The sequence below is a fragment of the Globicephala melas genome, chromosome 6, assembly GCF_963455315.2.
Source record: "Globicephala melas chromosome 6, mGloMel1.2, whole genome shotgun sequence".
Lineage (NCBI taxonomy): Eukaryota > Metazoa > Chordata > Mammalia > Artiodactyla > Delphinidae > Globicephala > Globicephala melas.
The window spans coordinates 63,733,866-63,748,009 of record NC_083319.1 but is presented as its reverse complement, the minus strand read 5'-3'; the positions used below and the strand labels follow the sequence as shown (position 1 = coordinate 63,748,009).

The following is a 14,144-nucleotide window of genomic DNA, read 5'->3' as shown; positions in this document are numbered from 1 at the left end:
GCAGGTATAAGTACTTCTCCTCAGAAACTTTTGGAAATGTTGATAATGCCAGTCCACAATCTAAATAGCTAAATAAATTTAAATTTTATTTTATATTTTCAGTAACTGAAAGGAAATTAATTCAATACTAATTGATATCCTGCCCATTTCTTTGGCATGTAGATTGTTAAATATACTCAGTGATCATTTTTTCTGTATTTAAGCATAATTATCTGTTTGGGAGAAGATATTTTGATCATATGTACCTTAAGTATGGTTGAAAATGAATAGTTGTAGTCAGGTTTCATCCCTTTGAGACTACTGTTAGGAGAGAAAGTCCAAAAGTATGTTGATTTTAAGTGTTCAACGGGTGGCCAAAGACAGCCCTCTTGACATTTTGGAGGGATGATTAACAAAGAAACAAACAAAAAATTAGCAACATGAACAACAAAAAACTAACTGATTTACATATGCATTCTTCCAAGGAGACAACAGTGTCTCCAGTTGTCTGGGAGACAACAAGCCAATCAGTGAGTGATATTTAGGTCACCTGGCTTTGTGAAAATAACTTTTCTTTATGAAAATTTCTCCAATATAACCTGAGAGGCTCATAGAAACTAACCTGAAATTAATTATTAGCAGAATTAACATGTGCTCTGCCTAGAGCTCTGCTCTACTCTGCCTCTCTTCTTCAGAATGTTTACTTGACTCAAAACTAGGACTAGAGCAGAATCTATGAGTGGTCCTTAAGGTAATCTTTATACGAAGCCAAGCTTCTTGAACTATTTTTAGATTGTTTTCATAGTATTGCTTGAAAAGAATATACTTTGAAGGAGCCAACTGACTACTGTTACTGAAGAAATAATTTTTCAAATTGCCCCATCACATTGCATTTCTGATGAGATGCTCCATTTTGAGCACTTTTTAAAAATCTTGCCATAAAATTTTCTCCTTTATGCAAGCATTAAGGTCCATTTTAAGAATATTTTTCATTCTAATTTAATTTCTTTACTGATATATGGCTTATTTATGACATATATTCTAAGCAAAATCTACATATCTTTCAACCTATCTATCTGTCTACATTAAGGGAATTTTTTCAGCTTTTTAATTAGTTAATTAATTGATTGGTTAATTAATTTTCAGTTCTTTAATTTATAAAATTACTTTTACCTGAAATATCAGTATAATTAAAATACATGTTTGGGGAATTTTAGGTGGTGTTTTTGGAGCCTCATAGATCTGTAGAAAAATGAGCAAAACCAAATATTCTGAAACTCCAGAATCACTATTACCTAGAGTGTATAGAAACTAGAGTCTAAAAGGAAAAGATTCTTAATAGCCAATTTTTTTTTTAGCCATAATGTTATCAGAAAGGATTAAAATAACTTATCATGAGTTTAAAGGGACTTTGGCTCCAATCATCATCTTCTAGAAATTCTTACTGAAAAGCAGCAAACAAGGTTTAGTGGACTGCTTTGAATAAGTCATCTTTTCAATGCAAGATTCAGTTAATTTACAGCATAGCTCTCTACAGATTAAAACCCATGATTTTCTAGTGTGTTTTTTCCCCCCAAAGCCAGATAAGTTTACTTTCTTAAGGATAAAAATAAGCAATATATCTTTTCAATAAATCTGCTAGCACTGTAGGGCAGCTGTTAACCAAACAGAGCTGGATAGGGTTACTGGAACAACCTCTGAAGGGCAGAGCTGATGATTTGGAGATCTGGGAAGAATTCGTTTCAGCTTGTATTCAGCGCATTCCTCACTCTATTCAGATGTGGTAAAGTATTTCCAATGCCATTACTCCGAGTTTAAAATAAAAGTAGAAACTCTTATCAACTCTGTCTGAAAAGAAAAAAAGCTACTTTGAATAAAACAAAATTAGTAAACATCTAAAACTGAATCCCTTGATGCTTCTAAACATAAGTTAGGGAGGATGTTCATAAGGTGGGACCCTTCTCCTCTAAACTGCATGTCTTCTGTGTTTTGCAAACTGCATGCTTAAAAGTTATTGATTATTTTACTCAGTGCAGATTATTTGGTATGTTACATATTTTTAAAAGCTTTTAAAATTTTTTTTCTAAAATATATCTCTCTATTGAACATTAACGTTTGCTTTTATTTCAGCACATTTTGTACTCTAATTAATGTCTAATTGTTATGTTCTAAGCACTCATTTCTCTTGTATGCTTTAATTAATAGAGAAGCATATTGCAATAGCTTTTTCTGAAAAACAGTCTAGGAATTTTGCTTTTCAGAGTAAGGTTTTCTTTTGCTCTTTTTTTTTTTTTTAAGTTGCCTCTTGGGAAAGTAAGGTTAATGCCATGTACAGTACTAGTTTGCATGTGTTCATTTAAATACTAAAAACTGTAGTACTGCTCGATCCATATCTGACTGCTAGGTTTCAATTGACAGCTGAGGATTTGTGACTGGACCATGAATCAAAACGGCAGGCATTTATACCCCAGTACCAGTGAGGATACATTGGGAATTACTTGGCAAAGGTAACATTTTAATTATTTCCAACCCTACACTTACACCTAAAATTACATGAGCTATAGTGTGTGTTTCTAACTAGCTTTACAGAAAGTATATATATGTTAAAATTTTAGTTGTTTTGGCTATATCATCCTTCTCTCCCTACCCTCTTCCTTTATTTCTCATTTAGATGCAACTTCAAATTAATTGGAGATTAGAGCATATGCTAATTGGTGACTGGAATTCCTAAGTGCTGTCAAATGTTGTAAACGATTTATAATACTGGGGGGAGGTGGGGAGGAGGGGATTTGACACTTAGATTTTAGGAACTGAAAAATGAAATCACAGTTTTAGGGAAGATTTTTTTTCAGCTGTCTGAGGAAAAAGCATGGGGTTTTCACATTATAGATTCTTCTCATTTCAGTTCTTTTTCTTTACTGTTAACTTTAAGCCATTTTACTATTCATTTACTCCCCTCTCAGAGGGAAAAAGCTAACTAAAAGAAAAATTTCAAATCAGTCAATTTAACTGTTATTAGCAACACTCATGAATTTTGGAGTGGGGGGATTGTTGGAATCAATAGCTAGAGAAGGAATTTTGTTTAAGTAAAGTTTTAACTTCTTTTTACACATTGATGTGAATCACTGAGAGCTGACTTTATTTGGTTGGCTGAGAAAATCATTCTAAAACTTCATTTTCGAAACTAGTTTTGATATTGTCTCATGTACTGGTTTTAGAAAGTAAGTAGTGCTAATTCAGCTTCTTATGAATTATTTCAATAAAGAATAAATTGTGTCAAATTGACAAATTAAATGATTAAAATTCATGGTATAATCTTATGTAATGAGATAAAAATTTACAGAAGAGAGTGAGGTAATCCCATAAGGAGTTCAACAAAAGTAGAGCCAACATAATTTTCCAACTGTGTTATGACTGTCATCCTCTCTTTACTAAGCATCCCTGTGTTAAAAGTACATACTTGGGTATCAGTTGTAAACGTGCTGCGCATCTCCATATGCTTCATAGAAACTGCTGAAGAGTAAAGTTTCAAAGAATGAAATTAATGAAATGCCACTTTTTTCTCAGGTAAAAATTAAGAAAATTAGTTGGATTCTGTTTTAAAAGCCTGTTGACTTTTTATTAATTCACTACCTGAAATGAATACCATATGACTTTTCCTCTTTTTAAAGATTAGTATAACATCCTCTTTAAAATGTGTACATTTTTACCTATTTTGATTTTTTTCCACGAAGCTTATATTATTCCTCCATTTGGAAAAAATACAATATATACTTACAAAAAAGAAGATAAACTCAGTGAAAGAAGATAAACTATTTATTTAAATAGTCTTTATTAGTAAGTATTTTAAAATTTAATTTGATTCAACTTGATAACACAATGTTTGGATCTAATTTTATTTATCCTTATATTCCATGCTCTGTTGGTTGGCTAAATGGCCCATTTCTACATACAAGCCTTAACATATTTAGAAAAAATTGCAAGTCAGATGGAAAGAACTTGTGTTTTTAAATGTAGCTATAGCTGTGTGAACTTCCCAATCTGTGGATTACTGATTGACATTTACTTATCTAAAATTGGGTAGTATCGCTAAAGTACATTAAAGCGAAATAAGGATATAAATTATTGAAGACTTAAACTATAACTGTACCTAGTTTGCAGTGATGTTTCAACTCAAACATTGTTATCCCCAAAAGGAAAAGGTGAGTGGACAGTGAATCACCACAGAACACAGGTATTGGAGTGAATTAATATGACGACTAAACTCAGTTCTTAGGAGAGCATTGTTCATCTTACAAATCATCTTCTTGGTGAAAAAGTGGTGTGGTCATCAGTTTCAGGTCATAATCAGAAAAAAAAATTGGAATTCATGTACTTAAGATTTCTTTTATTTTCTCTCTCAAAAATAATTTTTTTGGATTAGCAGATCATGATATGTAGAATGGCCTTAGTGCTTCAAAAAGCTTGACGAAGGTAGCTTTTGGTTTGTTTCTTCCCTTTTTATCATGATTCAGAGGGCACATAATTGATAACGGCAGGAATCACGTTCATACATTCAACAGGTATTTATTGAATCTCTGTGGTGGGCAGTCCCAGACACACTGTGACTTGATACAGACCCTCACCGTTCTTAAAATCCAAGTATCATACAGTTCAGAGTAAACGTGCTCAGATGCGACAGGAATTTGCTTTGCTTTGCTATACTTATCAAAAATGGGCACACGTGGAGTCCATATTTGATCATAAAATAGGTCATGTCTGTGGCATAACATATTCGTAATTTATTCATGGTTTATAGTGTGTGTCTTATAGTTATTTAGGAAACTCAGTAGTTTTTTTTTTCCTAGAAAAGATATTGAAAAAAGAAATCACAAATGTCTGTAACACTACTACTTTTAAGGCAGATAACAGACATCTAAAATCTTCAGGGCACTGCTGCAACTTTAGAATGATCTGAATAAATTAAAAATACATGAGAAATGTCTGTCTATCCAACCAGAGAATTAAATCATTTGCCTTTGTCCTAATGGAATAAAGAAAATATCACGTTATTTTGGTTGTGGTTGTTGCTTTTTGTTTTGAACAAAAGGCAATCCCCGGAGACTTTGTGGTAGCAAAGGACAAAGCAAAGAAGGTGTTTTGGTTTTGCTTTGTTTTGATTGTTGTTTGCTACCGTTACCTTCTTCGTATAATCACTTGTCCATGGTCGCCCCCTTTTCTGCCACGTGCCCATCCTTCTGTGGAGGTGTTTCCATGTCAAAGCAGCTCCTTCTTCAGGGCTGAAAATGGCAGTGCTGAGGGAGCTGAGTGAGTATAATCAAAACTGGAAGACTTCCTCCACCCTCCTCCCTCTCCACGCGCCCCCCACCCCCAATGTATAAACATTCTCTTCGGAACCAAAGCTGACTCCGTTGGAAAGTTTTCACAGACTTATTAAGTTGCAACCCTGAAGGTGTTCTGTTGTTTTGACCTTAGAATTTTGTGAGCCATTTGTGTGTGTGTGTGTGTGTGTGTGTGTGTGTTGCTTGCGTCTTGAAAATGTGAATTTTTTTCTAACCCAAAGGTCACGTACTGCAGTCAACCCAGAGTGAAATCCCTTGGTGGAGGGCTTACTTCTGCTTGAGGCTGGAGGGGCTCAGCTCTTAGCCGGGTAATAGGTGATGATGAGTTGCTTATGTTGTTCATAAGGGTACTGTTGTGTCTGTGCTTTGTCCTCTGATGTGGACAAATTACACTGCTACATATGTGAGTTACGTGGGTATAAACAAATACAGCAGTTAACTCCCTAACTGGCTTTCTTTCTTGAAACTATAGCCAGAACATAGCTTGTACTAGCAAATATGAAAGAGCAATATAATTGAATGAACAAGAAAGCCAAAGGACAATCCAAGAATAACATAAACAGAAGTTATTTAAAAACGTTGGAGGTAGTGCTTTATGCAAAAGAGAAACTGGATTTATTGTTTCATTCCCTCTTCTCCCTCTTCACCCCTTTCAAGAAAAGGCAAAGCCACAAGTGAGTGGCTGTATGTGTCTGATGGCTTCTATAAACATAGCAGCAGCCTTCAGATGGCTAAAATAAACATGTGTGTGTTACTGAAGGATATGTTTACACAAACCATTTGCTCAGCCTCTGAAATAATGAATAAATGAAGATTTTACTGAAATAATTGGAGGGATTTTTGTGTTTCTGCTGATGCCATAATTGAATGGCACCGAAGAGACTTTTATCAGCCATTTTCCATGTTACATGTGTTAGCAGTTCCTTTCTATGGGTTGAATACTTCATTCTGTAGTTACTTTACACGTGTTTTTGTAAGAAATTGTCGTTTATTACTGCAATTCTAGAGAGTTGCTTGATTTCCCAGGAGAAATTTAGCAGCCAGTAAAGATTATTTGAATCTGGTTGGTCAGGAGAAGGAGGGCAAAAAAAGAAGGAGTAATAGCGTTCATTTCATACATCTAAGCCTGTTTGCATAACCCTGTCCTCAACCATGTACCATTTTCACTGCTTTGTCCATAAAATTTCTTTGTAAGATACATGTCCTCAACGACTCAAGAATGAATATTTAAACAAAATAACTTTCAATATTGCGGTGCAAACTATGTTTGTATGTAAATATATGTATATGTGTGCCATGTATGTGTGTACATGCATGTACACATGTGCATGTGTGTGTATACATGCAGCACATGTATGATAAGGGTAATATGTAATTAAAGGGTTTTACGTAATGCTAATAGTTAACCTGTATTTCAACGTTATACCTAGACCATCCCTACAAATTCACTAGGTTAGCATTTCCTGCTTTCAGTTTGTTATCTTGACACATAACTACGGTACAACAGCTGGGTTGTTCCTGGAGTTTCTGGGGGGAACTTTCTTCTCAGAGTGCTGAATTTCCTTTTCAGCTGTCAGCTCTAAAGTGTGTTCAAAATGTTCAACTTTTTACACACCATTCTGGGCCCCTAGAACCACTCTGGGACTAGGATAGAAATGCTGATAAGGTAGATGAACGGAAGAATCCCGTTCAAGGAGGGGAGTTGCAAAAGCCAAAACTGCACATGACCATTGTTTGGGAACCAGGGCTGCTAAGTAGTGTTGTTCTTTGTACTTGGATATTCTATTTAAAAGAATTACTTCCCCATTTACCTAAAAATTATTTGTACCTGTTATGAAATCAAAAATTTTAATGTGATCGTTCTTAAAACTGATCTTTATCTGGTGTTTACACACACGCAGTATCTGTCATCTGGCTGTTGAAAAATACATTGGGATTTGTTGCAGTTTTGCCTAACTTTCTCCGTTTGTAAAGAAAGATTTGCACAACACAGCGTTTCCTTTTTATCTAGGAAACTCTTCAGAAGACTTCCTAAGAAATTAATTGTATTCCAGCCAGACTTGCATGCTGCCATCCCACAGGAAATGGGTCAGCAATCCATTAAGATGCCATTAGATAATCTAATTTGGAGCTTAATCTCTAAATTAACCATGCTCCATACTTGAAGCATACTTGAGAGAAAGAAAAAAAGTTTACGTTTGAATCGATAGGGGAGCCGAAGCGTGAAGAAGGCTGTTTGTTTTTTCTGTAGCCGTGGTCACGTCTCAAGCCGTCTGGTAACCAGGAGAAACCAGACATGATGTAATTCCAGATTGAACTTGAACTTCAGGGACTTAGGCTAGGGGAACAATGGACCATAGGAATCAATAATGTCCATTTTCCACATGATTATGTTTGGAGCTTTAAGTTAACCTTTATGGGAGAAGCAGCAGGATCTGCAGTGGGACCAAAATGGGATGACCCAGAGACAAGATGTTAGAGGAGAGAAAACAACTTTTTCCGCGATATTTTCTGAGCAGCGCTGCAGATTCCAGCAGGATTAGAAAAGTTCCCGCTCTGCCTGTTCAGAGCACTCTTTGTTCGCTTAGGTAGGACAAACTTAATCTTACGTTTCCTGTCAGATGATTTTTGGCTGTACTGCGGGAGAAGGAGGAACATGATGCCGAAAATTCCCAAATGTAAACCTTGCTGATTAACCCTTTGCCATGAAAGAAGTATATTAAACACCTCCTTGATTTGAAGATGTTTCATGGAAAGTACCATATTTACATATGTATTAGTTCCCTGAGAAATCAGCTCTGTCAGTGGCCAGCGCACCCTTTAGTAACTTACTTTTTGATTCTCATGTTTGCTAGTGCTGTTAGGAGGTATATAGTGAATTTTCAGTCGTATTTACTGAGATAGCAAAGCATATGAATGAGTAAACGTGATAATAAACGTAATGACAAATTACAAAAGGAGAAAAAGTTCAAGAAATTGAAGAACACAAATTTTGAATATTCAGAAATTGCAGACAGCTACAATTATTCTCTCCTCTGTTAATCTTTGTTTTATGAGAAGGAAGGTTTTTTTGCACATGTGAACAGAGTAGCAGGCATAACATAAAAACATGTTCAGTTCCTTAATCATTTTTGATTTTATGCTTAGGAATTCTGAGACAGAAAAGTTCTGTCCTTTAGAGGTGAAATTGTGCAAATAACACTGATTTTTGCTTTTCAATGAAAATCATTTGGGAAAGAATCACATTTTGCTTTTGTATAAAACTTACATTTCTATTTAATTTGGTATGCCTTGGGTGATTTTCTCTAGTGAAAGGCACTATTTGGAAGCACTATTTTTGTAGGGAATTTTGTCTGCTGTTGAAGACTCACATATGCTAATAAGGGGAGCTGTAGCACTTGTAACAATAGCACTGAAAAGGAGCCCGGGGATAGAAAGGAATACAGACTAGAGAAAGAGGATGGAAATCCACACGTAGGATTCTCCGCTGTGGTGCAGTCTGTGGGAGGAGATCAAATCGCTACTTTGAGCCTCATAATTCTATATTTTTAATTGGCTAAAACCTCACACAGCTACATAGCTTGTTAGATACATAAGCGTCTGTGTACCGTAATTTATTTACAATTAGTCGTCTTCATAGTAAATCTCTATCTTCCACTTTCAGTTCAAAAACATGAAAAATATGGAACACAGTTTTTAGGTTTTTTTTTTTAATTTGGTCTGTTTAGGGGAAGAGTATTTTTCCTACTTATGTCTAAAGTAAACATTTTAAGGAAATAAGTTTTTATTACTTTCAAGTATATAGATTGCCTTGTTGAAGGGTCTTCTAGGATTTTGTAAGGGCTGTTTACTAAAAGAGTACAGACATTATAATGTACACATTAGGTAGTTAGCTGCAGTAGCCCCATACATAAAGGCTCTTCTTGCCCTGTGCTTTTCATTGGATGACATATTTCACTGGCATATGCCATTATTTTATTTAGAAAATGCTAGTACTCACACATAGTAAAGTTAACATGCAATCCAGCATGCCCTGATAACAAAACCCACCTGAAACAACTGAATATAAATTAATGAGCTTTGATAGCCTACCGATTGGATATGTTATTTTCAAAATCGTTGGTCCCCAAGGAGTAGCTAGCAATAAAGCAGGCTATTTACCTACTTAGTTAAGAAACAGATATGTTTCTCTTTCATTACTATGAAGTGCTCTTGCTTGCAGTTAGAATAATTCCATTGAGACACCTGCAGTTTATGATATTTGGTGTTTCTCAGAGAGCCCGCAAGAGTACTTTGCAGTTAGGTAAGAGCCGGCCAGGGAGCTTTCCAATACAGATTGTTACAAATAGTAATAATCATTAGGAATCATCTTGCATGCAAATAGGATCATTCCGATGGCAATAATGATACTTAAAAATGGGGGAAATAAATTGAAGAAACCCAAGACCTGTGTAAAGCACTTTCACTTCTAGTCTAGCTGCATCAGAAGTGGAACGCAACAAGCAAGTTACTGACATACAGCCACGTCTGTATGTACATCAAAAAAGGTAAATATTGCCTTCAGCTGAAAAGGATCTGGAATTGAATAAATAAAATACAGGTATTTGTGTTGAAATTTGGACTCAAAAGTTATATTCTTTGGGAATTTCAGTGTGCCTAAATGATTTGGGCCTCAATTCATAGAATCTCTTGTATAATTCAAGGATAATATGAATTCTTGCTTAGTAATATAAGTAGTGTGTTTCACAGAAGAGGGAGATTAGGTGAAGTGTAGTGGGTAAGAATGTAGGTTTTAGAACCACGCTGCTAGATTTCAAATCCTGGCTTCTACAATCTAACAGCAGCAGGGGTTGAGCAAGACACAACTTCCCAGCTTCAGTTTCCTCATCTGTAAAGTCAGAATAATAATGGTACTTTTCTCATAAGTGTGTTATGAGGATTGAAAGCTTTAAAGTAGGTCTAGCACATAGATCAGTGCCTGGCAAATGCACACACTAGGTAAGTGCTAGCAACTAGTATATTTAATAAGTACCATTTTCTTTGTTCTAATACATGAATGAATTCTTAGATCTATTCTTTATGTATAATAATTTATGTAATAATTCCTAAATATATGGGTACTTAAATACTACCCATATATTCCTTCCCCTGGTCTGATGGAGCATTTTTTCATAAGACACAGTCTGCAGCATTTGTGTTATATTGAAATAAGCCGCCAGTCCAAATGCACACATCCAGGACAGCATGGTTTCTAACTTAATACTTAATTAGCCTGCCCTTGATTGGTTTTTCCAGGTAGATTTTAGCTATTAATAGGGAAAATTTTTTATTGTGCATTTTGGGAGAGATACTAATACCTGTGTGTTCATATTATAGTAACAAAATTAGAAAGATTTAGCCAAGGAAGTAATAAACTTTCCTTCTTGGGGGTATTTGAAACAGGTACAGTGGAATTAAGGGCAAATCCTGCTTTTAACTTAAGGTATTTATTGAATTTATTTTCCATGCTTTCTGGGCCATTGCTTACTTTTATTGCTGTCTGTAAGTAATGTGGCTACTGGTACAGTTGAGGTACGTATGAATATATACAGTTCTTGGGGCTTCATTCCCGTAATATTTTTTTAAGCTTCTTAAAAGAGTACTTACTATCTTTAAAGCAAATATGGTAGTCGTATGATTAAATCAGTATGTAAAATCTGAATGGGTGATACGATTATTCCCCTGAAAAGTATTAGTACACTGGATACTTTGACATTTCATAAAATGTTTGACAAATGGGTTGCCCAACCCATTATCAGATGCACACAGACTAGTAATAAATGAATTTTGCCATTTTTCAATTAGCTTTTATTTCAGGACAAATAGTTGAAGGAAGCCTTTGACTTTGGTTCTTTACTAAACTTATGACTCCATATATGTTTATTTGGTACGCCATGGTTCTTGCGTGGGTACCAAGTTAAAAGCTAAGGACCCAACCCTTTTTGGCCTAGAATACACAGTCACAGAATGTATAATTTTTATAAAGCACAACCAAGTCAAATGTTGACTTGTCCAGAGGAGTTTTCTCAGTTTCTTTCTTTGAAAGGTACAGAGTCTCTTTACTCCTTGTAGATACAAAGACTAGCCATTTTATCCAATTTGTCCCGGTTAAGAAATATATAAATAGTGTATCATTTTTAAAAAGAAGAAGGAGGTATCTTCTTCCTCCTTAATCCTCACCATAACGTCACTCTCAATTAGCTTTGTTTTCAAAGGAGATAGATATATCAAATTTCATATTCGCTAGATCACCCAGACCGATCACATATTCTGTGCACAAGTCTGCTGCAGCACTAGCCAGCTGTGTGGGGCATGGGAAATTCATTGTCTCCTGAAGCAAATACATTTTGCCTTCAGAAAACTCTGTTCATAAGTTCTTTTGAATGTTTGGTCAATGTCTAACTTCCCAGGGAAGCAGTATAATAGTTAAATGGCCATGGGAATCAGAACTGATTCATATCTGAGATCTAGGTGGGTAACTTTGGATGAGTTTAAGCCTCAACTTTCTCATCTGTGAAAAGGGGATAATGATGGCAATTTCAAGAGTTCATTGAGAAAATTAAGTGACATAGCATATGTAAAACGCCCAAGATAGCACCTTGTTCATAGTAGGCCCTCAGCATGGTATCTTCTGGAAGTTTCTGCCTTTACGCTAATTCTGTCTACCTGAACCGTATGGAACAAGTCTATGTTTCTTTTCAACTCAACTATCATGTCTTCCCTGTTTCCGTTTAATGTTCCTCAAATGACATGATTTGGTGAGTTTCTTCACCAAAGAAATGCCATAGAGTTTGTTTCTCTTGAAGAGCGATGCCTAGAAGAAACACAATGCTTCTGAGATAGTCTGATCAGTATAAAATGAAGCCGTCCCATCACCTACCATTAATGCATCTTAAGGTCAAAGTAATTTGTTTGTTTGTTTCTTTCCTTTGGTGGGGGGGGCGGCAGCCACATCATACATTTGATCAGAATCATATGAAAATATGATCCATGATATCAGATGTATTAATTTTTCCTGTAATTTTTATTTAACTTTATTTTATTTTTAATGAAATATCTCATTATATACTTAGAGCGTACATAGAGTAGAAGTCACTAGGGTGAATTCTGCTTTGTGTTAAAGTATTGTCAAAATATTTGGGGCTTTGTTTTGTGCCTGATTTTCCACAAAGTACTTGTATTCTTTTCTCTTTTTACTAGTATGGCAGGTATATATATATATATATTTTTGTTTTGTTTTGTTTTTGTTGTTGTTGTTTTTGCGATATGCGGGCCTCTCACCGTTGTGGCCTCTCCCGTTGCGGAGCACAGGCTCCGGACGCGCAGGCTCAGCGGCCATGGCTCACGGGCCCAGCCGCTACGCGGCATGTGGGATCTTCCCAGACCGGGGCACGAACCCGTGTCACAGCATCGGCAGGCAGACTCTCAACCACTGCAACACCAGGGAAGCCCAATATTTTTTAAAGATGTGCTTTCAACTTTCAGTCATGCTCATCTTCTGTTTGCCTTAAAAAAAAAAAAAAGGTGATTTGGCAATGAAAAATGTAATGAAGACCAAGTAAATGAGTGTTTGAAGATATATTGCTGAAGTAGCTTAATTTGACTTTGAATATTTTCAAATCTTTCAGTTGAGAGACTCTCATCTCTTAATAGACAGAGACACAGATTATTGGATTGAACATAAGGTTATCCATATAATTTTCATTCTATTAGAAATTAAAACGATTAAGCATTTTACATGTAACTAGTTGTATATGTACATAAATATGAAAGTGTGTTTATTTTATCCATGCTGGCAATCACTGACATTGACTTATGTAGAGAGAGTTGATATGTAAAAAGCACTGTTAAATTTCTACCTGAAAAACTATGAGATTTGAGGCATTGTCTTTTAGAAATTAAATGATCTAAGTTATTTTGTTTGGCTAAACATTTTTCTTTGCACTGTTATCGTAATCTTTGAATTAGTTTTACCAGATTTTTTTCAACGGGACTACCAAAAAGCTCTAAAAAATGTCTGTGCCTTACAGTTCTGTATTTAACCTCCAGATTGGCAATAAGAGACTTGTAAGCTCATATATGGGGTCTGCATAGTGTTAATGTCTGAGATTTATTTTCCCCCAAAGGTTCATAAACAGTATTGACAAATATATCACACACTGCAATTTTGACGTGGTCATAATGTAGCATGGGAGGTTTGAAAGATTTAAATAAACATCTAAATTGAATTTGTTAGCTCTTCTGCAGCAAGAGTCCTGTTAGTCACTAGCATCTATGTATTTTTATCAAGGATTTTCCATAAACTAACAATACATGTCTCTTCTAAAGAACTGAGTAAGAAAGCTATTGCAAAATAAACCCTGAATTCCTGTCTTTTCTGCCATTGATCAGTAGACTTCTCCATTTAAGGAGTCACATCTATTTTCAAGCATTAAAATACACTTTATTTTCCTAAAATATGCAGTTTCTAAATGACTTCCTAGAGCCCGTTTAATTTGGGACTCGTTAATTTTGCAAAGTTATTTACTTGTCGTTGACATTTTCTTTTACTGTCAAGGATTATCAATTTGAGCTAGTCTTTTTGTTTTGTATACATGCTTCCTGCTTTAGGTTAAAAATAATGGAGATCCATTTTTGTCATTTATTTGTTGAGAAATAATTAGCATCAGCTATGGTCAGCAATAAGGATTGATAAGATAAGGTCATTTTCTTTAGAGATCTTACCTTTCAGTAAGTAAGATAATCATAGATACAGATAATTATGATATGAGGTAGTGCTATATA

General features: G+C 35.2%; 1 protein-coding gene across 15 annotated transcripts in view; it reads left to right on the top strand.

The window, feature by feature from the left end:
- Positions 1-14,144, top strand: part of NFIB (nuclear factor I B) — a 450,728-nt gene that overhangs the window by 428,110 nt on the left and 8,474 nt on the right. For 12 of the 15 annotated variants that reach the window (XM_060300938.1, XM_060300944.2, XM_060300937.1 and 9 more), the window contains one exon: positions 2,398-2,486. The exons of the other annotated variants lie outside the window; for them this stretch is intronic. In XM_060300938.1, the coding sequence (XP_060156921.1) occupies positions 2,398-2,486 (89 nt within the window). The remainder of the gene's footprint in view (positions 1-2,397; positions 2,487-14,144) is intronic. 15 annotated transcript variants of the gene reach the window in all.